Below are 24638 nucleotides of genomic sequence, written 5' to 3'. Positions count from 1 at the left end.
GTCTGTTTAAAACAAATGTCTTAGATGGTGAAGAGCCTGCTGCTGAAAATCTCCCCTCCCCGTCCAATGTCTTTGGACTCTATTATCTGTATACTTACTGGTTCGGATTTAGGTGGCATTGCTACTTTTTTTCGCTCTAACTCTGCCCAGTCGATGGTCTTGAAGAACGGATTGTTCCTGATGTCACTGACTAGATGGTTTCGTTCCTCTTGGTCTTTCCACAGAAGCTGTAATGAAGAATGAAATATAATGAGATGCTGCATGACCAATAACAATATCTGAGCAATAGAGGAGCTTAAGGCTCTCTGTAACTTACCTTAACTAAGAGGTTATGGAGGTCAGGGTCCATACCCTCCTCATAATCTGGCTCCATTTCAAGAATATTCGTCTTTATTTCTTCCCAGTCCTCCGTGGTGTAGAAGGGATGTTTCCCAAACGCCATCTCGTATACTATGACTCCAAGGGAGAAATAGTCAACCATACTGAAATAATACATTTTTTGCAAGACCTGTAGAAACATAAGAGAAAGAGGGATGAGCACATTGTCAGACCAGGCAGAGGACAGAGATGACTACATAGTGACATATGTGATGTATAAAGCTCATGCATGACTAAAATTGCAGTGAAACGGCATCAAACTGAAGTGGAGCTTGCGAATATTGGAGGTGGGGCTTAAACAGGATGTATAGTCAAAACCCCCTTTTTTTTTTTTACGTGTCGGATAAAATAGAAAGGGATTAAACACTCTGGGGCTTTGCCTAGAGGTGCCCTTTAATTGCCCCAATTAAAGTAGGTGGATGAAGGTATACTGACCCCAATAGCTCAATTTTCACAAGCGCTCCCCATGTTAAAGAGGAGAAGGGAAACAGTGGGTGAGCAGTTACTGGAGGTTTTACCCCATTCATATGTGTGAAATGGGCCAGGCAGATGAATCCATCTACACTCGGCCTCAATGTCCGATACAAAGAAGCCCCAACACTGCTCCATGACTTAGAACTTCCCAGCTTTTGTTGGGGATATTGTTCTAGCCTGGAAACCCATTAAAAGCAACCGGGGCACCAGTGGAGACATTCTCTATTTAGTGGAAGTGGAGCACCCCTTTATCTCTTCTCCATATCTAACCATAATAATGGGTATATCTTGATAAATGTTCTAATTAAATCTGATATCGGGAGCATACTTACTTCTGGAGCCATGTAGATTGGTGTCCCTGTATGTTCGTTACTTCTCTTAGCCTGGGTGACTCCCTTCGCTGACAAGCCAAAATCCGCAACTCTGGCATGGCCAGCGTTGTCTAACAGGATATTTTCTGGCTTCAGATCTCTGTGAACGATCTCTTTGTCATGCAGGAATTGCAGGCCGCAAATAATTTCCGCTGTTAGGTTTCTGATGGAGAGAGAAATACATGGATTAGCATCAAAAATCATCACACACCAGTTGATGGTAAAGATAAAGTGAGTTCTCCCTATAGTACATAGGGGTATAGATAGATGGGATCAGCTGGAGGGGCCTGGATAGGTCACTGCCTGTTCTCAGTGGTCAGCCTCCCCCGACTCCAAAGTGACCCTGACAAACTTACCTTAAGGTGTCCAGAGGAAGTGGAGCTGATTTTCTTATCAGGTCGGAGAGATCTCCTCCGCACAGAAACTCCATAACAAAGGCCAGATGGTTCTGTGAAAATAGGAAAAACAGGTTACGTTATAGACATTGAAGTTTTCACTTTGTGAAGGAATATATGAAGACACGCACACCAGCAGAGAGTGCAGTGTGGCATCTTTACTAAATGCTTCCTGGGGAGGAACTCAGGAAATCCGGACAGAGAAGAATATTAGACCGCCATTGCTGGAAGACCTTTACCACAATACTAGTTTTGTCAGGTTGTTATGGTGGCCCAATGACTTCTATATTTTGGCTTCCCATCCTGAAAGATGTATGTCGATCAGGAGTCCTGATTTCTCCTGCCTTGCCAGTTGTAGACGTGTTCTGACTCAGTGACTCAAAGTTTTAAGGCCAGAGATAGCCAGGCAACTAGTAATGTCTGAAGTCAGTAATGGCGGCCTCTCAGTATGTGGTTTCTTGAAGGAAAGCCTCTACTCTGTACAGTTTATGTCACTAAGCTCCAGCCTTGTAGGAAGCACTCTAGAGACTTCTTCTTTCACCTTTACTGCATTGTCTTGATCTATAGCCAGAGCCCTCAGAAGAACCTGATGTGGGACACAAGTTAAGCTTTCTTCTGCCTCCTCCAATTCAGCACTTAGTGCCTGAAGGACTAGATGACGGGTCTGAACACTGTCATCTCATGGGGCAGGGGGATGCTTAGCCATGTGTAAGTTTTGACTACCAAAAAAAGTCACCATTTGCATAACTATTGTAGGTTGTCTGGATCAATAGTGGAGCGCAGTACAGGAAAGAGAAGAAGAAATTGGGAGATTAAAAGACTTACGTTTGTTTGGAAAGATCCATAAATATGGGTGATGTATGGGCACTCTCTGCCTTCTTCCAGAATCCATCTTTCTGTGAGTGCCATGCAGGGTCCACATCTCAGTAGTTTTCTCTTTGAGATGAACTTTACCGCCAGCTTTTGGTTAGTGGCTGGATGGGTGGCCAACACCACTTTCCCAAAGCTCCCTTCTCCAAGTTCCTTATGGAAGGTGAAGGTTTCAGCATATAGTTTCCCGATACTGCAGGATGGGACCAGTTCAGATGTCTTCTTGTTCATGGTGGGGATGGATGAAAGTGAACTCCACACAGACATTTTGTCTCCAAGATATGAAGGGACCAGAGGTGATGACTCACTTATTTTGCAATTTGGAGGTTGTTGTTGCTTTATAAAGTTGGCAAATGAAGCCCAAAATTTGTTTTCAACCTCACCATTAGAAGGAGTGAGTGAATTTTGCTGGTTCTCATTAACTGTATCCAGTTTAATCTCACTGGTGGATGGAACCAGTGCAATTTGCTCACCCTCAATGGTAGATGGGGAGACTGCACTTGGTTGGTCCTCCACAGTCATAGCCAGTGTTGCCTCATTGTCACTGGTGGATGGAACCAGTGCAGTTTGCTCACCCTCAATGGTAGATGGGGAGACTGCACTTGGTTGGTCCTCCACAGTCATAGCCAGAGTTGCCTCGTTGTCATTGGTGGATGAAACCAGTGCAGTTTGCTCACCCTCAATGGTAGATGGGGAGACTGCACTTGGTTGGTCCTCCACAGTCATAGCCAGTGTTGCCTCATTGTCACTGGTGGATGGAACCAGTGCAGTTTGCTCACCCTCAATGGTAGATGAGACTGCACTTGGTTGGTCCTCCACAGTCATAGCCAGAGTTGCCTCGTTGTCATTGGTGGATGAAACCAGTGCAGTTTGCTCACCCTCAATGGTAGATGGGGAGACTGCACTTGGTTGGTCCTCCACAGTCATAGCCAGAGTTGCCTCGTTGTCATTGGTGGATGAAACCAGTGCAGTTTGCTCACCCTCAATGGTAGATGGGGAGACTGCATTTGGTTGGTCCTCCACAGTTATAGCCAGAGTTGCCTCGTTGTCATTGGTGGATAGAACCAGTGCAGTTTGCTCACCCTCGATGGTAGATGGGGAGACTGCACTTGGTTGGTCCTCCACAGTCATAGCCAGAGTTGCCTCGTTGTCATTGGTGGATAGAACCAGTGCAGTTTGCTCACCCTCGATGGTAGATGGGGAGACTGCACTTGGTTGGTCTTCCACAGTCATAGCCGGTGTTGTTGGCTCTCTGTCACTGGTGGATGGAACCAGTGGGTTGTCCTCCCCCTCCAAGGTGGGGGTGGTGACACTGGGAGATGATGGATCATATTCTCCTGGAGAGAGAAAAAATGTTTTAATTCTTTCTGTTTTATAAACATACAAATCTTTAGACATTAAAATATATTTTCTTATTGTGCATTTATAACTTCTATATATACATAGACACCCCTCCCCCGGGAGTTCATTCTCAGCTCCTGGCTTTTTGTGCCAGAACAAGTGTACCATAAAGTGCTTTAAAAAGCCCACATAACTTCCCTAACAGCTATTCACCCCCCAAATGTCATGATTTCTACCAAGAGATACCAATCCTAATGTGATATCTCACTGGGCTGAGATCTCGGTGCCAAAGACCACTGATCTTCTACAGGGGGAGCCCATTGTGGTTTATTATGTATGCTGCCTGTTTAGTAGTCCTTGTTTTGTAATGATGCTTCCTCTCAATTCAATGTCATCATTCTGCTAAATCCTAAATAATAATGATCCCAGTATTCTGTATTTATTCTCTATATATTACATTAGTTATGAAGCAAGGGTGCGATTTGAACTAAATATATATATATATATGAGCGCGGCACTAGCCACGTTGACTGCCACCAGATGCCATCAGGTGTCCCAAGCGGAGTCTGTCCTTACATCAGGTGCCCCATCAGAGGTACCTTCCTCACATCTGTGTCCATCAGCGGAGCCAGTGGCGGACTAAGTGGGGGGCGGGGGGCGGGCCACCCCGGGTGCCACACATTGGGGGGGTGTCAGGCCAGCGTCCTCCCCCTCCGCAACTGAAGAGGAGACAGCGCCGTGGGTTCGCAGCCCACACAGAGAGAGCCCGAGGCACTGGCAGTGGGCGGCATTGCAGGGGGGAGGTGCGAGCAGCACCCGAGTGGAGTGACACCTGTCGGCTCAGTGATCTAGGACCCGGCGGCCGGCGCAACAATCCCCTTCTCTCTGTGGTCAAGTCAAGCCATTCTGATCAGTCTCGGCAGCGGCTGTCACTCACAGCCGAGCAGAGTGAAGCCGCCTCCCCCTCCTGCATGCACAGCACTGTGTAGACGTAAAGGAGGAGGGGGAGGCAGCTTCACTCTGCTCGGCTGTGAGTGACAGCTGCTGCCGAGACTGATCAGAACGGCGCGACGTGAGTCACGCGACCACAGCGAGAAGGGGATTTTTTTACGCTGGGTCCCGGATCACTGAGCCATCAGGTATCACTCCACTCGGGTGCTGCTCGCACCTCCCCCCTGCAATGTCACTGCCTTGGGCTCTTCATGTGTGTTCAGGTACATTATGGGTTTGTGGGGGGGCTGTATTGTTAGGGGGTTCTTTACTGTAGGGGGGTCTGAGCGCTGTAGGGGGGTCTGTGCACTGTGGGGGGGTCTGCACTGTAGGGGGTCTGTGCACTGTGGGGGGGTCTGCACTGTAGGGGGGTCTGCACTGTAGGGGGGTCCTGCACAGTAGGAGGGGTCTGTACTATAGGGGGGTCTGCACTATAGGGGGAGGGGTCTGTACAGTAGGGGAAGATTTGGCACTGTAGGGGGGTTCTTTACTGTAGGGGGGTATGCACTGTGGGGGGGGGGGGGGTCTGCACTGTAGGGAAGTCTTGCACTGTAGGGGGGTCTGCACTGTAGGGGGAGTCCTGCACTGTAGAGGGAGTCCTGCACTGTAGGAGGGGTCCCTGCACTGTAGGGGGGTCTGTAGTATAGGGGGTCTGCACTATAGGGGGAGAGGTCTGTACAGTAGGGGAAGATTTGGCACTGTAGGGGGGTCTGCAGTGTAGGGGGGTATGCACTGTAGGGGGAGGGGTCTGTACTGTAGGGGAGGATTCTGCACTGTAGGGGAGACTGTACTGTAGTGGAGGGGCCTGCACTGTAAGGGGGTCTGTACTGTAGGGGAGTTCTTACTGTAGGGGGGGAGAGGTCTGTACTGTAGGGGGGTCTGCACTGTAGGGTGGAGGGGTCTGTACTGTAGGAGGGTCTGCACTGTAGGGGAGGATTCTGTACTGTAGGGGGGTCTGTACTGTAGGGGATTCTACACTGTAGATGGGGGGGCCTGTATGGTAGGGAGGGGTGTCTGCATTGTAGGAGGTCTGTGTAACATGCAGGGGGTCCAGAGCTGTGAGGGGCTGTGTAATGTAAAGGGGTCCAGAGGTGCAGGGAGCTGTGTATTGTAAAGGGGACCAGAGGTACAAGGGCTGTGTTATGTAAAGGGGTCCAGAGGTACAAGGGCTGTGTAATGTAAAGGGGTCCAGAGGTGCAGGATGCTGTGTAATGTAAAGAGGTCCTTAGGTGCAAGGTCCTGTGTAATGTAAAGGGGTCCAGAGGTGCAGGGTGCTGTGTAATGTAAAGGGGTCCAGAGGTGCAGGGTGCTGTCTAATGTAAAGGGATCCAGAGGTGCAGGGAGCTGTGTAATGTAAAGCGGTCCAGAGGTGCAGGGTGCTGTGTAATGTAAAGAGGTCCATAGGTGCAAGGTCCTGTGTAATGTAAAGGGGTCCAGAGGTGCAGGGTGATGTGTAATGTAAAGGGGTCCAGAGGTGCAGTTGTGGAGAGGGGGGGGTACACAGTAGTGACAAAAAGATATTGAAGGATGCAGAGGTATGCAGGGGGCACAGTGGGGTGTTTTTTTTACATTTTAAGGTGGGGGGTGCCAGATATAGGATCCACCCAGGGTGTCAAATGCTCTAGGTACGCCCCTGAGCGGAGCCCCTCCATACATCTGGTGCCCCTCTGACATCCAGACTGACCGGCCCCCACATCCACAGACTGGCCCCCACAGACTGGCTCCGGCATCCACAGGCTGGCCCCCACATACTCACTGCACGGACTCCCCCGACAGGACATTACATCTCCTGGCCTCCAAGCGGCAGCCGTCGTTGCCGCGCTGACTTTGAACTGTGGCACCCACTGCTCTTCACACACACTGGCAGCAGGGGTGGGCGGCGCCACAGGTTCTCTATTGAAGACCTTCTTAAAAATGGCGACCCGCGGAGACATTGTCTCCGCTGGATGCGGACCTCTAGCGGCTGGCGGCAAAAAAACTGGAAATTCAATTTCCCGGGACAAACCGAATCCCCCATCCGGACTATCCCGCGTTGCAACCATTCATCAATTTTCTCTTCCGTCCATGCCCAGAGAGATTAGCTTCAGTGCCATGGGTTGCAAACTTCTTGATAATTTTGAGAACTCCTCGACTCGAGCTTCTCTCCTTTTTATCTGCTTTCAGGTGTTATTTTTTTATATTGCCCACACCTGTTACTTGCCCCAGGTGAGTTTTAGGCTGGGTTCACACTGCTGCGGTGATGAGAATCGGATGTGATTCGCACCGCACTGCAGTGCAAATCACATCCGATCTCTGTGCGATTCGAGTTCAGCCATACAGATAGTATGGCTGAATTCACGTCGCACCCGTCCCAAACTCACACAGGACCCTTTTTTGGCCCGCAGCAGAATCAGATTGCATGGGTGTTCACACCATGCGATCCGATTCCTGTCCAAGTTTGCAGATCGCACTGCGATGTGCCAACTGATCTGGGGGTGTCATTAACATTTCACTGACACTCCCAGCAGTTCGTATAGGGCAGTGTGAACTGCCGCCGGGAGGTATGCGATACGGGAACCCGCCGCAGATTAGCGGCGTTCCTGCATCGCTGTTATGTGAACCTAGCCTAAAGGAGCATCACATGCTTGAAACAATCTTATTTATCCACAATTTTGAAAGGGTGCCAAGAATTGTGACCAGCCCATTTTTGGAGTTTTGTGTGACATTATGTCCAATTTGCTTTTTTTCCTTTTTTTGTTTTGTTCCAATATACACAAAGGGAATAAACATGTGTATAGCAAAACATGTGTTACTGCAAAACTTTTCTGTGAGAAATACTTGATTTTCTGGGGTGCCAACAATTTCGGCCACGACTGTACATTCCATAGTTTGTAGACGCTATAACGTTTCGGTAAACCAATCAATGTACGCTTACTGGGATTTTTACCAAAAATATGTAGCAGAATATATATTGGCCTAAATTGATGAAGAAATTAGATGTTTTATAGCAGAAAGTAAAAATATTGGTTTTTTTTTTTCAAAATATTCAGTTTTTTTGTTTATAACGCAAAAATAAATAGCCACAGAGGTGATCAAATACCACCAAAGGAAAGATCTATTTGTGGAGGGAAATTACACATTTTATTTGGGTACAGCGTTGACTGCACAATTGTATTAAAATAACGGTGTTGTAATGCAAAAAATGGCCTGGTCATGGAGGGGTTAAACCTTCTGGGGGGCAAGTGGTTGATGGCAGGGAGTTTCTCTGCGTGTCAGAAAAGTATACAGATAGTATACAGATAGTATACAGATAGGTGTGTGAGGAATTTAGCAATTTATCAACATGCTGCTTGTGGTACACTTTAATTAAGCCAATCGCCATATAGAGAGTTATATTCCAAGGACTGCTGAACTATCTGCGGCGGACCTATCACGTCTCTGACTGACTTTCAACCGGAAAAGGCCGTAAAGCCGTCCCCAATTTCCCACAATAACAAATCCGCTCCGCCGCCATAGCAACCACCCTGACCCGCCACGTGCTCCCCCAGCATGCTGCACTCCGCCCCCCCTTCCCTCCTCTGATTGGCTGATCGCACCAGTCACACATCCGTCCAGTGACGTTCCTCCCTCGGATCGGAGTTTTCCCGCCATCTGTGTGAGGCAGCCCGGAGCTGAGGGGAGCCGTTGCCATGGCCAAGCAGAGCACTCTGTTCAGCTTCTTCGCCAAGTCCCCTACTCTGTCCAGGAGCCGGACCAAGAGCGGCCCGTCCTCCTCACCCACCGAGGCCGACCTACCCTCCCTGGGGGGGAAGAAGAATAACTCCCCTCCGAAGGAGTCAGCGGGGGCCCCGAAACATGGAGGGAAGACCTCGCGGGCCAGCACCCCCAGGTACCTAGCGGGGCGGGGGTGTGTGTGTGTGTCCGTGTGTCCCCCCTCCGGAGTCAGCGGGGACCCCGAAACATGGAGGGAAGACCCCCGGGCCAGCACCCCCAGATACCGAGCGGGGTGTGTGTGTGTTCTGTAGTACAATTCACCGCCAGGTGAGGGGGGGTGGAGCGGAAATATGAGAGGGACCTGTAGTACCATTCACCGCCAGGTGAGGGGGGTGTGGATCAGAAATGAGGGACCTGCACTGTAATACCATCTCATAAAAAAAAAAAAATTATATATATAATATGCACTTTGCTTTTTACAATTCAAAATTGTGATGGGTCTGTTGTGTGTTCTCCATATTGGGCAGACAATGAGATGTGGGCATTCCTCCCACACCTAATCCACACTCCTGCTGGCCAACTGCCATCTGAAGGAGTGAGCTGAGATTATATTTGAATAATAAAAATATATCCAGTATAGAATTCCCTCCAGTTTCCTACATTATAATTGAAATCCTACATACCTTCTCTGTGTCTCTGTCGGGGTTTTAGGTGAATACAGGGGCAGATGGTGTTAAGAACTGCCCTAAACCCCCGCCTGATACCCTTACGCACTCCTCTACGAGGGGCTTTGGGCTGTGCGGGGGGCTGGTTTTCTGCTGGTAAGTCTGCAACCATGTTTGATTGCATATTCGGGTCTCCTAAGTTGATAAACAAAAGATCCCCTGACTTAATCGCACTTCTATCACTATGAAAACGCGCCAGTTATAAAATAATCAGCAACGTGTCTCAGAGCAACAGAGCTCACGTCCTTTCCCAAGAAGAGAAATTCTGCAAGTGAGCCCAGCTCCTGCCAGAGCTCCTTTTATATCGGGGACTGGCCCGCTATGACATCATCAGGTGGGTTGACCAATGGGCATGTCGCAAGACCACTTTCTTTTTTTTTCTTCTAACTGACATTTTCTAACTGACAATCTAAAAATAGATATGGCCATGTCACATGACTTTTTTTAACTGACAAAACTGTTAACCCTTCGCTGCAAGAGACAGTTTTGACATGTCTCGCACACTTGCTACAATAAACATGTTTTTTAGCTAGAAAAATTACTTATAATAGCCAAATATGATATATTTTCTGAAAGCATGAACCTCAGAGGTTGCCATATTTTACATCTGTATATATGGTTAATGGTGTTGCGCTCCACTAATAGTACAGATAAATAAAATAGATAAATATGTTTATAACTGTCAATATAGAATGTGCAAATAATTACTGTTATCTTATTCAAAAATAAGTAGATGCTCCTTCAAAAACTAATTTTGAATCTAAACGCATGCAAACTATCATAAAATAGTTCTTCCACAAAAGTGCATCTGGTGACAATTATATATATATATATATATATATATATATATATATATATATATATATATATATATATATATATATATATATAATTGTCACCAGATGCACTTTTGTGGAAGAAGTATTTTATGATAGTTTGCATGCGTTTAGATTCAAAATTAGTTTTTGAAGGAGCATCTACTTATTTTTGAATAAGATAACAGTAATTATTTGCACATTCTATATTGACAGTTATACCCATATTTATCTATTTTATTTATCTGTACTATTAGTGGAGCGCAACACCATTCACCATATATACAGTTTATCGATTTAGGGGAGGGTTTGAACCCCTGTCGGTGTTCAGCTGCAGCCAGGGGAGAAGAACTCCCCTCCGAAGGAGTCAGCGGGGGCCCCGAAACACGGAGGGAAGAAATATGAGGGACCTGTAGTACCATTCACCGCCAGGTGAGGGGGGTGTGGAGCAGAAATGAGAGGGATCTGTACTGTAATACCATCTACTGCCAGGCGAGGGGGTGTGGAGCAACAATGAGAAAGGGAGGGGGACCTGTAATACTATTCATTGCCATGTGAGGGGGGTGTGGAGAAGAAATATTGGAGAGGATCTGTAGTATCATTCATTGCCACGTGAGGGAGGTGTGGGGAAGGAGAGATCTGTTGTACCATCTACTGCCATGTGAAGGGGATGTGGAGCAAATATATGGGAGAGGAAGGGATCTCCAGTACCGTTTACTGCCATGTGAGGGTGTTGTGGCGCAATCAGAGAGGTTGGGAGACCTGTAATACCATTCATTGACATGTGAGGGGGGTGTGGAGCAGGAATATGGGGGAAGGAGGGATCTGTAGTACCATCTACTGCCACGTGAGGGGGGTGTGAAGCAGAAATAAGGGAGAGGAAGGGATCTCCAGTACCGTTTACTGCCATGTGGGGGGGGGGGGGCGCCTGTGGCACTGAAAGCGGTTGTATAGTCCTTTTTACAACTTTTACCTACAGGAAAGCCTATAATAAGGCTTACCTGTAGGTAAAAAAAATCTTCTAAACCGAACAGGTTTAGGAGATATTCCCCTCACAATGCGCACGGGGGATTCTCGGCTGAAAGTCCGACAGACTATTCACCGCCATGTGGGGGGGATGTGGAGCAACAATATGAGAAAGGGAGGTAGATCTGTAATACCTTCCACAGCCATGTGAGGGGGATGGAAAGCATGCATATGGGCAAAGGGGGATCTGTAGTACTATTTTACTGAATGAAATTGATTCATTCAGATTTGTTGTGATTGGCCTCTACCATGTGATCACTGACCAATCGCAGCTAACAGCACAGTTGTATACAATGGATGGCATGAAAGAAAGTCATCCATTGTTTACAATTGACGTGATCTGCTGTCATCGATCACATGATGCTGGCAGCGGGCCGGTGCACTGATCAGTTGACGGCTGTGTCCGCTGACAGATTACATGGATGCAATGCCCTGTGCAAAAGTTATAGCGTTTACAAAATAGGGGATAGTTTTATGGCATTTTTATCAAATCTTTTTAAATATATTTTTGGGGGATATTTATTATAGCAAAGTGTAAAAATTTTTTATTTTTTTTTCAAAATTGTCGCTCTTTTGTTTATAGCGCAAAAGATAAAAACCGCGTGGATGATCAAATACCACCAAAAGAAAGCTATTTGTTGGGGGGGGGGAGACATCCATTTTTGTTTGGGAACCATGTCGCATGAGCGTGCAATTGTCCGTTAAAGTGACACAGTGCCGAATCTCAAAAAGTGCTCTGGTCTTTGGTCAGCAAAATGGTCCGGGGCTTAAGTGGTTAATGCAACTAGTTTAAAGTGGTTGTAAACCTCAGACATGAAATATGAACAAAACATATCCCTCTATAGTGTGTACTTGTCTCAGTTAAGAGCACTAAGTGTCACTTTTTTGTCTGCTGCTTCTTTTAGCATGAATCGCTTCTGACAAGATTTCCTGACACCAAGAGAAAAATGGTGATACAGGAGGGAGCTCCAGCTGACTGACAACCTCAGCTCTGTTGCTGTGTGAAGGGGGGGGGGGGGTGTACCTTCCCTCCAATCAGCTTTCAGTAGCTCTTCTCACTGAGCTCTGCAGAATGTTACTTCAGCTCTGCCCCCATCCCCCCCCCCCTTTTTTTTTTTTTTTTTTTTTTTAATATAGACAAGCTTAGTAAATTCAGGACTTTGCCTGAAGAGGAGACTGCAGATACACAGGTACAACTTTTATATAGGAGATTTGTTTAATCTCTGTATATTGCCTAAGGATTGTCCCTTCACTGGGTATATGTAAGGGTTTACAACCACCTTAGTGATTAGCTAACTGTATTTAGCTTATGTTCTCTCTCTTCTATGCTTGAAGTTCTGCTGTAAAACGTTGGACACTTCCTGGGATATTATTAATATAAGAAATGTATTTTTCTGTCTGCAGTGTTTGCGATTTCTCACCTGGTGACCTTGTTTGGGCCAAGATGCCAGGTCACCCCTGGTGGCCGTCATTAGTTTACAACCACCCCAACGAAGACACACATTTCAGAGGAAAGGGCAAGTCTCTTCATGTTCACGTGCAGTTCTTTGATGACCCACCAACTAGAGGATGGATAGGCATAAAATATGTGAAGAATTATTCAGGTAAGTAAGCTCTTTAAATGTTGAAGTTTTATTTATAAGCACTTTTTTTATGTGTAAACCAGTTATGCTGGACTTGGTCAATGAGCAGACCAGAGGACAGTGGTGTGAGAAGAGCATGTTAATCCCTATCCAGCATTTCAGTGTCACTTTGAAAAGTTCTGAGCGCCCAGGGGGTGGGGAGGATCCACAATCATATGACCAATGTGACTGGCTTGCATAGTGGTCACTTGATGGGGAGCTGGTCCTGCCAGCTACTGATTGTTGGGATCTAGATGTGTCATTGACAGGGTGGATAAAATATAGATTAAAGAACATTACGGCTATGAGGGTACCTCATCCAACTTTGCATAGAGGGCCAACATGATGGATTATTGCGGTACCAGAGAGGGATTTTATACACAAGTTAATAAAGAATACATTTATTGTAACAAAATTTACACATAGAAAACACACAATAAAAACATCCGACTCATTGTAAGGTTCAATACAATAGTTACTGAAAATATCAGAGATGGTCGACGAGTTTCACTTAACCGATTCTGAAGAAGTTATTAACCACTTAAGGACCGGGCCTCTTTTTTCAGATTTGGCATTTACATGTTTAAAACTTTTTTTTTTTTTTGCTAGAAAATTACTTAGAGCCCCCAAACATTATATATTTTTTTTTTCTAACGCCCTAGAGAATAAAATGGCGGTCATTGCAACACTTTTTTTTCACACCGTATTTGCTCAGCGGTCTTACGAGCGTACTTTTTTGAGAAAAATTCACCTTTTTTGAATAAAAAAGAAAAAAGACACCAGTAAAATTAGCCCAAGGTGTTTTATTTTTTATTTTTTTATTATTGTGAAAGATAATGTTACGCCGAGTAAATTGATACCCCACATGTCACGCTTCAAAATTGCGCCGCTCATGGAATGGCGTCAAACTTTTACCCTCAAAAATCTCCATAAGCGGCATTTAAAAAATTCTACAGGTTGCATGTTTTATGTTACAGAGGAGGTCTAGGGCTAGAATTATTGATCTCGCTCTACCGATCGGGGTAATACCTCATATGTGTGGTTTGACTGCCGTTTTCATATGCGGGAGCTACTCACATATGCGTTCGCTTCTGTGTGCGAGCTCGTCGGGATGGGGGGGGGGTTAAATTTTATTTATTTTTATTTTTTCTTATTTATTTTACTTGATTTTATTTATTTTTACACTTTAAAAAAAAAATACATGGATCACTTTTATTCCTATTACAAGGAATGTAAACATCCCTTGTAATAGAAAACATGACAGGTCCTCTTAAATATGAGATCTGGGGTCAAAAAGTCCTCAGATCTCATATTCGGACTATACCTTTTTAAGAGGTGTGGGCGGAAGTGACGTTTTGACGTCGCTTCCGCCCTCCTATGGTATAGAGATGGGTGGGGGCCATCTTACCCTGTCTCGTCTCTATACCCAGCAGAAGAAAGGACCCGATCGCCTCCGCTGCTACCGACAGCTCCGGCGAAGGGGGGTGGCAACTTCTGCCACAGATAACGGTGATCTTGCGGTGAACCCACCGCAGAGACCACCGTTATCGTACACAGGGCCGCCTCCTGTAAAGAGGGTTATCTCGGTTGTGGCAGCAGTTGCTGCTGTTACCGAGATATCCCTCTTCAAAAAAACGACGTGTATTTACATGAGGCGGTCCTTAAGTGGTTAAGTGAAACGCGTAAACCATCTGATATTTTTTGTAACTATTATAGATGTTTTTTTCATGTTTTCTATGTGTAAATTTTTGTTAAAGTGTATTCTTAACTTGTGTATAAAATCCCTCTCTGGTACCGCAACAATCCATGTTGGTTCTCTAGCTATGCAAGGGTATGTATGTATATAATATTTAAAAATGTTTTTATGCTTTTGGAGTAAAAAATCTAGTTTTCTATTAAGCATGAAATGGAGCTTAGTTCTGTAGCATGAGGCTGTATATTCTGCAAAATTTTAAATTTTTGGTAAACTCATTCAATGAATACTAACAGAGAACACGCACTGCATTGATGCATTCACACATTTCAAAGTAATCACGAGATGAAACAAAGTTGAGGAATATTCTTTTATCCCATTGTTTTGAAAATCTATGTACACTACAGACTGTGTGATTGTTTGAAGAAAAATGCATCTGTACTAGGCTGTAAGTGTGAGGCGGAAGGGCAAGCAGTAAAAATGAAGTTAAAGATTCTAACTACCTGCAAGAAGGAGTCCTTCAATTTTTAAAGGGCACCTGTCATTTCAGATCCATCATGGCAGCGCCTGTTAGCGGACATCCAGTCAACTGCTGCTGCCACCTCCCTCGTCTTCAACCTAAGAGGGCTTTCACACTGCCGTGCTCATAGCATCGGCAGTAAAACGCTGCTATTTTTAGCTGCGTCTTACTGTCGGATTTGCAGCGCATTTCAGCCGCCCCCGCTAGCGGGCGAGAAAGGGTTAAACCCGCCCGCAATAGCGGGATTCTGCCAGCAGTAATACAGCTCTGCCCCATTGATTTCAATGGAGAGCGGTAAACACACCGCTCCAAAGAAGCTGCTGGCAGGACTTTTCCGAACGTCCTGCCAGCGCACCGCTCCAGTGTGAAAGCCCAAGGGCTTTCACACTGGAGACAATGGTGCAGAAGTTTTAGGGCGGATTGCAGGCGCTATTTCTAACACTATAGAGCCTTCAAAACGCCCTCGGTGTGAAAGGGGTCTAATTGTAACAATGACAAGCCTCCATCCCTGATATGTATACAACAAAAGGAGGAAAGAAATGGGACTTTGTATGAGGCAAGTCACTGAATGCATACCTTTATTCAATTAGTTTATAAAATTATTAAATCGCATTTATAGAGGGTGTCAATCTGAAATACAGGACACAATATAATGTAATAGTTATACAGAGCAATATAAAACTTAATAAGCACTATAGTTACAAAAGGACACTCATCCATTCATAAAAGTTCAATGAACATAATTGATTTTTCATCGTGAGCCAAAATTGTCTAAGCATCAGTTCGATGTAATTCGACGCAGGTTTCATGGCTCATGCAGTAAAATGCTCTGAAATTAAATCAGTTCAAGTATAGGATATCCTTTAAACGGAGAACAATCTCTCAAAATAAAGGTGTGTGACTTAAGCCCCATACACACTATCGGTTTTTCTGCTGAGTTTTTCCTTCAGGTTTACCAAAACCATGTAGTGGAAGGGCCTGCCTGATTCAATACAAATTGAAACTTCTAAGGTTTGACCTCATATTATATGGTTTTGGTAAATCTGAAGGAAAAACTGATAGCGTGTATGGGGCTTTACAGTACGGCCAAATGGTGACGCCCACCCTTTAAATCCAAGGGAAGAAGAGGGACAAGGATGATCATCTCCCCCGGGCCTGAGGTGAGGAGTCCCATCCAGACCAGAGACAACAGCCAGGTGAAGACCATGTCACGTCCATGTGAATCTGGTGTATATTTAACAGTCCACACTGCTCTGCAAGGGAAGGAAAATGAAACCATGTGAAATGAATGTGTTGAAGTAATTCACATGGTCTTCACCTGGCTGTTGTCTCTGGTCTGGATGGGACACCTCACCTCAGCCCCGGGGGGGAGATGATCATCCTTGTCCCTCTTCTTTCCCTGGATTTAAGGTTGGGCGTTACGCCGTCACCATTTGGCCGTACTGTAAGTTACACACCTTTTTTTTTTTTTTTTTTTTTTTTTTTTTTTTTTTTTTTTTTTTTTTTGAGAGATTGTTCTCCGTTTTTAAAGGATATCCTATACTTATAGATATCGCTGATTTAATTTCAGAGCATTTTACTCCTGATGATTGGCATGAGCCATGAGTTACATCGAACTGATGCTTAGACAATTTTGGCTCACCATGAAAAATAGATTATGTTCATTGAACTTTTATGAATGGATGAGTGTTCTCTCGTAACTATAATGCTTACGTCTTATCTTGCTCTGTATAACTATTACATATTTATGCAAATGTACTACATTATATTGTGTCCTGTATTTCAGATTGACACCCTCTATAATGTGATTTGTTAATTATTTTATAAATGAATCGAATAAGGTATGCATTCAGTGACTTGCCTCAAGTCCCATTTCTTTCCTCCCTTTTGTTGTATACAAAATATTGTGTTGTGTGTGTGTTTTTTTTTTTTTTTTTTTTTTTTTTTTTTTTTTTTTTTTTTTTTGTGGGGGGGGGGGGGAAAGGACATAAATTTTTGTTTGGGTACAGCTTGTCACAACTGGGCGATTGTCACTTAAAGCAATGCAGTGCCGTATCTCAAATGGGCTGATCATTGAGTAGCCAAATCTTCCGTGGCCGAAGTGGTTAAATCGAGGCGATTTAAATCAAAGCCACCCTGGTCATTGACACATCACTCAGTGAGTGCGTTCTCAAAAACCTTGGCAGACCAAAGGTGCCTGTGTGGGAGTTGAAGCCCACCCTTTTGCCGTCACACATTAGTTATGCTGGCAACAGGTTAGCTGCTTGCCGACCAGCTCTGTTGGCACTGCTGTGTGAATCGCCGTAGCTGTATGTGCAATATTAACTGGCAACCCCCCCCCCCCCCACCTCATGCCATTCAGGAGGTGACATAAATCGATATCTTTGCACATAAACAGTTTACTTATTGCCAGTGGACTGAAAGAGCAGACTGTAAAAACCATGCCAAGCCTTTCCAAAGTTTAGTTAAAATCTTTGTGTGTGTATATGTGGATCATTTTCTTTTTTTAAATTTCCTATTTATTTGTACTTTTTAGGTTCCTCTGCTGCAGAAGCCCAAAAAGGGGGCATGTTTTTCAGTACCAGGCCTGAAATAACTAAAGCAATGAAAATGGCAGATGATGCACTGAAAACCGAAAAGGACAAGAGGCTGGCACTGGCTGTTTGCACAGAACCTTCTGATACTGAGGAGGAAATGGAGGTAAAAAAAAAAAAAAAAAACCTGACAAGACAAAAATTATCAAGATGTGTATTTCCTCCCACCAACTGTTGCATAGAAGTGTGCCGCTTTTTTATTTGGTTAAACACTACAAAATTTTGTTTGACAGAAGGGGTTTGTAGCTGCTGTTAAATACAAATATGTATTATGAATGTAGCCAGCAGAAACCTATATTCAGATTATCGGCGTGCAGATATCCATGCTGATGTGAGATATGGGAAAAGTTCCACTTTAACCACTTCCAACCTAGTGTACATCATATGACATCCTGGATTTTGATGGGAGCCGCCAGATGGTCCATGGCAGTCTCTATGACCTTCGGAGGCCGGGCGCTATGTTATGACGTCACATTAGACCCGGCATTTGTAAACCGCTGTATATTCAACTGGAAAGGCTGAGATCATGGTGTGTGGGTTTTTTTTTATTATTAATCTCAGGCTTGCAGACTCCACATCTCTCTGTAAAGAGGACCCGCCTTGCACTATTCCTATTGCAAGGGATGTTTACATTCCTTCTAATAGGAATAAAAGTTTTTTTTTTTTTTTTTTTTTGTGAGTGTGAACACCCATGCGATCCGATTCTGGTGCGGACCAAAAAAGGGGCCTGTGAAAGTTTGGTCTGAATGCAATGCAAATTCAGCCATACTATCTGAGAAACTGCACAAAAATTGAATTATTGTTATTGTTTATCTGCATTCATGAGGCTTTATTAGAACTAACAAATGTGTGCCTCTTCTGAGCACTACCAACTCTTACGGTAACGCAGACCCTTTTGATTCATGGGCTAGTATGCACATTTTTTTTATTTTTGTTTTTTTATTTTATTTTTTGTTTTGTTTCTGAAATCATTGCAACTTGCATAATTTTCTGTTAAATGAAGTAGCAAATAAATCTGAGGTGCAAGTTGCACTGGTGTGAACTAGGGCTAAGGTTAACGTGGTTAAGCATAATCCCTTCGCCACCCGTGGTATAGCCGAAAGAAGGATACAGCTGCAGGCTCACTTTGCTGGGAGGACGTCTATTGATGTCCTCCCATGACCTTGCAGCCTGCGTCCCTCCTGCGACATGCATAAGCATGGATCTGTGATCGCTGTGTCCTTAGGACACAGATGATCGGAGTTAAGAGCCAATTGCAGCGTGCTCGTTACCATGTGACCAGCTGTGTCCCATAACAGTGTAAACAGGATTTGCCAGTTATCGGCAATCCTCTCCTTGCACTAACAGTGCATGAGGAGACCCGATAACCGGCAAATCCACACAGGGAACATCTACACTAATAATCGGGTGGCCGATCTTCAGTGTCCCGATTATAAATGCAGCCCCAAAAGTGCTCACAAATGCTGCCTGTCGGTGCCCATGAGCGCACATCTGTGAAGGTAGAAAAATTACTTTGTTTTATAACAAAGTTGTGATTTTTATTTTTGTTTTCCCCCCCAATGTTTTTGGTCTTTTTTTGCTAAACAAAAATAAATGCAACCAAAAACAGTCTAAAAAAAGATGAATTTAGTTTGACAAATGCATAGTCATGCAGCACTGTACCCAAAGTGTGACAGTGCTGAAAGCTGACAATTGGCCTTGGCAGGAAGGGGGTGAAGGTGCCCGGTAGACAAGTGGTTAAAGTAACAACTACTTTGTACAGAAATATTTGTTTGAGGTTTTCATTGGAGGCACATTATAATGGTGTGACGTTACAATTTTCACCAGGTCGAGGAAAGTTCTCCAGTAAGCGATGAAGAAGAACCAGAAAGAAAATCAAACCGTCCAGCTCGGCAAAGTAAGAGTAATGGGAAGGCCAAGAGGAGAAGAATAATTATTGCGTCTGACAGCGAAGATGAGTCCTCTGATGTTGAGTTCAAGCCGGATGAAAAGGATGCTGGGAGCAGTGATGAGGCCAGCAGTGGTGTAGATGAGGGGGCAATCTCTTCAGAGAGCGAAGTGGAGGAAGACAGTCCAGTAAAGGTTCCTGTGAAACGCAAGCGAGGTGGTGGTGGTACTTCCAAGACTCCAGCTTCTAAAAAGAGTCTGCAAAATGAGATTTCAGAAACTCCAAAGAGAACAAGCAATGTATCTGCAGAAGCCAAACTAAAGCTGTCGTCCTTCTCTGCCCCAGAATCTTTTGAGTCTCAGTCGACCACCGGTGCTGCTGGAGGGGTTACTGTTTGGGAACATGAGAAGTTTGAGTGGCTACAGGATGGCCGGAGAAAAGATGGCAATCGCAAAAAGCAGAGCGATGAAAATTATGACCCAACAACACTGTATGTTCCAGATGACTTTCTCAATAAATGCACTCCAGGAGTGAAGAAATGGTGGCAGCTCAAATCTCAGATCTTTGACACGGTCATATTCTACAAGGTTGGGAAGTTCTATGAACTGTACCACATGGATGCGGTTATTGGCGTCAATGAATTGGGCCTGACCTTCATGAAGGGAACTTGGGCTCACTCAGGTTTTCCAGAGATTGCTTTTGGGCGATTCTCTGATGTTCTGGTACAGAAGGGATACAAAGTAGCCAGGATAGAGCAGACAGAAACCCCAGAGATGATGGAAGCACGTTGCAAGTCAATGTCTCATCCAACCAAATTTGATCGGGTGGTACGGAGGGAAATATGTAGAATTATTACAAAGGGCACCCAGACCTACAGTGTTCTTGATGGAAGCCCCTCGGAAAGCCATAGTAAATATCTTTTGAGCTTTAAGGAAAAACCAGATGATTCCTCTGGGCATCAGAGAGTATATGGTGTGTGCTTTGTGGACACCTCGGTGGGGAAATTTCACACTGGTCAGTTTTATGACGATCGCCATTGTTCAAGGTTCAGAACTCTAGTAGCCCACTTTCCTCCAGTTCAGATACTGTTCGAAAAAGGCAACCCTTCATCTGACACAAAGAGGGTTCTTAAAAGCTGTTTGTCCACTGCAATTCAAGAGGGTTTGCAAGCTACCACTCAGTTTTGGGATGCCACAAAAACACTAAAGACCCTGGCTGAGGAAGGCTACTTTGTGAAAGAAGGCAAAGGTGACCATGATGGCACTTTACCCCCGGTTATTAAGAACATGACTTCAGACAGTGACTCGCTGGCCCTTACCCCTGGAGAAAAGAGTGAGCTGGCTCTTTCTGCTATGGGGGCATGCATTTTTTACATGAAAAAATGTCTCATTGATCAGGAGTTGCTTTCAATGGGCAACTTTGAAGAATATATTCCGGTTGACGTTGACATTGAAAAGGCCCAAAGCTCAACCAGTTTCTTTGCTAAAACCAGTCAGCGAATGGTGCTTGATGGGGTAACACTAACCAATCTAGAAATCTTACAGAATGGGACCAATGGGTCTACTGAAGGTACACTACTGGAAAAACTAGACACGTGCTTCACTCCTTTTGGAAAACGCCTCTTAAAACAGTGGCTTTGTGCACCCCTGTGCAATCCTTTTTCAATTAACGATCGTCTAGATGCACTGGAAGATCTCATGGCTATCCCAGAAAAAGTGACTGAAGTGGGAGAGCTTCTGAAAAAACTTCCAGATCTGGAGAGACTTCTGAGCAAAATTCACAGTATTGGCTCACCACTGAAAAGCCAAAACCACCCGGACAGCAGAGCGGTGATGTACGAGGAGACTACATACAGCAAAAAGAAGATTGCAGATTTCCTTTCTGCTCTGGAAGGTTTTAAGGTGATGCGTGAAGTCATCAAGGTTATGGATGATGCTGTTGATGATTTTAAGTCCAATATCCTCAAGCAGGTTGTGGCTCTTAAAGATAAACATCCTAAAGGTCGATTCCCAGACTTATCGTCTGAACTGAAGAGGTGGGACACTTCATTTGATCACGAGAAGGCTAAAAAAACAGGGGTGATTACCCCTAAAGCTGGCTTTGACCCTGACTATGACGAAGCACTGAGAGATATCAAGACTGCCGAGCAGAATCTTACAGACTATCTGGAGAAACAACGCAAGAGGCTTGGTTGTAAAAATATAGTGTATTGGGGAACGGCGAAGAATCGCTACCAAATGGAAATGCCAGAGAGTGTAACGGAGCGCAATCTGCCAGAGGAGTACGAGCTCAAATCCACAAAGAAGGGCTACAAACGTTACTGGACAAAGACCATTGAGAAGCTTTTTGGTGAGCTGGTCAATGCAGAAGAGCGCAGGGACGCAGCACTTAAAGATTGCATGAGGAGGTTGTTTTACAACTTTGATAAAAACTGCAAAGAGTGGCAGACAGCCGTGGAATGCTTTGCTGTGCTCGGTGAGTTTATTGCTTCTCAAAAGTCAAATTGTGCTTATCGTGAAGAAAAAAACATAAGCAGAGGCTGCTTCCTGTGAACATCGGGATTCAAAATCGGGTCCCCCAGATAAAGGTGGCTGAATTTATTTTTAAAGCTGATCTTCAGATTTACTGAACTTGCAAAAGTTTGAACCAAGTCAATTTCAAACAAACTATTGCCTTTGCGAGTGGATTCAGCAGTTGAGTGCTGTTTAAACTGTATAAAGCTTCAGCTATATACAGCGCTGTATTCCTGCAATAGGACAGGGACTTCCTGACCCGCTTCCAGGACAACATTGAATCTAGTGTTGCTCAGCCATTCACAGGGAGCTTTGTATTTTTTATGAATGAATACAAAAATTCCTCTGGATGAGGTGGGTAGAGGATGTCATGATCTCCCCCCTCAGCCAATCAGAGGAAGCTTTGTATTTATTCACAAAATATACAAAGCTCCCTGTGAATGGCTGGGCAGCACTCAGCCCAACTCCTATGTTGCTTTAGGAGTGGGACAGCAAGTTCAGTCCTACTGCCAGAACACAGTGCTGTATACAGGATGTAGACCATAAACCAAAAATTCAGTCTGCAAAGTCACCTTGGCCAATTCTAGGATGGAAAAGGACCTGGGGGTCCTAGTAGATGGAGTCCGCTATGACATGCAATGCCAAGCTGCTGCTAACAAAGCAAACAGAATGTTGGCATGCATTAAAAGGGGATCAACTCCAGAGACAAAACGATAATTCTCCCACTCTACTCTACAAATGCCCCGATACCTGGGCAGTGGGAGAGTTACAAGCACTGATCACCCTGTAAAGATTTCAAAGTCTGACAGCTGGCCCGTTTCTCTTATTCTCCCCCCCCGGCAGCTTTCAGCTACTTTACTGAGAGTGAAATCAGCAGTGATCGGTGCTTGTAACTCTCCCGCACGATCACCGCTGACTGTCCCCGTATCCTCCTCCTGTCCCCCTCCATGCTGCTCCTCCTCCCCCTCGATCTGTCAGGATGGAGAGCGTAGGTAGGCGTCGGTAAATCCTTTTCTGAATGGACAGTCCGTACTGACTGTCCATTCACATAACTGAAACATTGTCAACTGTGTTGACAATGTTTGTTTATGAATGGAGAAGAGTCTCTGTCTTCTCTCCATTCATTTTCAGTGCAGGCTGCTGAGAAAGGGACTGGGAATCTGTAGCCCTAGTCCCTTTCCCTGTCTCAAAGGGGAGATGTCAGGGGTCTGTTAAGACCCCTGTTATCTCACCAAAGCTCCCCAACAGGGCTGAAAAAAAATTGCAATAGATAATAAAAAATAAATAAAAGAAAGCATTGAGAAATAAACAAATTGCCACATGTGCCACTGTCGCATGAGATTAAAAAAAAATATCGGTGAGTACTTGAAAATAAGCATTGGTACTTGATCTCACAGTGGTATCGGGACAACCCTAACAAATACTGTACTGGTGACCCCACAATAGGGATAAAACTTTTTTTGCGGAAGGGAGTTTAACAAGACACGTGGCCACTCATTAAAATTGGAAGAAAAGAGGTTTAACCTTAAACTACGTAGAGGATTCTTTACTGTAAAGCCCCATACACACACCAGATTTTCTGCAGATTTTTATTTTATTTTTCTCCACATTTACCAAAACCATATAATATGAGGTCAAACCTTAGGCGTTTCAATGTGTATGCAATCAGGCAGGCCCTTCCACTACATGGTTTTGGTAAATCTGAAGGAAAAAATCTAATGGTGTGTATGGGGCTTAAGAGCGGCAAGGATGTGGCATTCCCTTCCACAGATGGTGGTCTCAGCGGGGGGAGCATTGATGGTTTCAAAAAACTATTAGATAAGCACCTGAACGACCACAATATACAATGTAATACTGACATATAATCACACACGTGTTGGACTTGTGTCTATTCACAACCTCACACATTATGTAACTTCTGCCTGTCGTGCCAAGTAAACACATTACTGTTCTCGGTGCACACTCCCGACACAGTAACTGGCGGGTACCGGAAAGCTCATGGTGTGCATTAGCGATCGAGGGGTTTCCGATCATGTGACTGCTGTGATTGGCCTCTTGCCATTTAGAACATCTAAAAGGGCTGGGAGATGGTGGTGGGAAGGGGTTACAAACTAACTGCCAATAGGTGATTTCACCCCATCTAATCTGCACATAAAGTAAAAACATATTTAGTGTAGATATACACTAACCATATATAAATATATACACTCACTGGTCACCTTATTAGGTTCACCTTGCTAGTACCGGGTTGGACCCCCTTTTGCCTTCAGAACTGCCTTCGTTCTTCATGGCATAGATACAACAAGGTGTTGGAAACATTCCTCAGATTTTTGTCTATAGTGACATGGCATCACGCAGTTGCTGCAGATTTGTTGGTATATGATAAAATATAACCATATCATTTTCATAACCATTCGTGCAACAAATGAATGTCCATAAATCCAAAAAAACTAAGCGTGTCTGCCAACAAATGAAAAAATCGTGCAGAGGACCCTGATGAGTTTACTTCCTCTTTCATTCCCTGTAAAGGCAAAGCATAATGGACTACTATGCATTGCATAGTAGTCCATTATGTGTCACTTACCTGACACAGGAGCCAGCGAAGTCACTGCTGTCCCCTGTAGTCCAGCGCATCCATCTTCTCAGTGGGGTCTCGCAGCTCCGCCGCTGTCATTCGGCGATGACGTCACTCCCGAGCATGCGCACGGGAGCCGACACGCGCGGCAGCTC

General features: G+C 44.8%; 1 protein-coding gene across 2 annotated transcripts in view; it reads left to right on the top strand.

The window, feature by feature from the left end:
* MSH6 (mutS homolog 6) overlaps positions 1-24638 on the top strand; it is a 127178-nt gene that overhangs the window by 94193 nt on the left and 8347 nt on the right. The window contains exons 1-4 of one of the 2 annotated variants that reach the window (XM_077485606.1): positions 8302-8687; positions 12483-12682; positions 17450-17613; positions 19335-21870. In XM_077485606.1, the coding sequence (XP_077341732.1) occupies positions 8488-8687; positions 12483-12682; positions 17450-17613; positions 19335-21870 (3100 nt within the window). In that variant the 5' untranslated portion in view covers positions 8302-8487. Of the gene's footprint in view, positions 1-8301; positions 8688-12482; positions 12683-17449; positions 17614-19334; positions 21871-24638 lie in introns of those variants that run through there. The other variant, XM_077485607.1, reaches the window with a different exon arrangement.

The sequence above is a fragment of the Lithobates pipiens genome, unplaced genomic scaffold, assembly GCF_037356315.1.
Source record: "Lithobates pipiens isolate NorthernLeopardFrog02 unplaced genomic scaffold, aLitPip1_a1.2 Scaffold_18, whole genome shotgun sequence".
In the NCBI taxonomy this organism is placed as follows: Eukaryota; Metazoa; Chordata; class Amphibia; order Anura; family Ranidae; genus Lithobates; species Lithobates pipiens.
The sequence above is the reverse complement of the archived record's forward strand: the minus strand, read 5'-3'. Positions and strand labels throughout refer to the sequence as shown.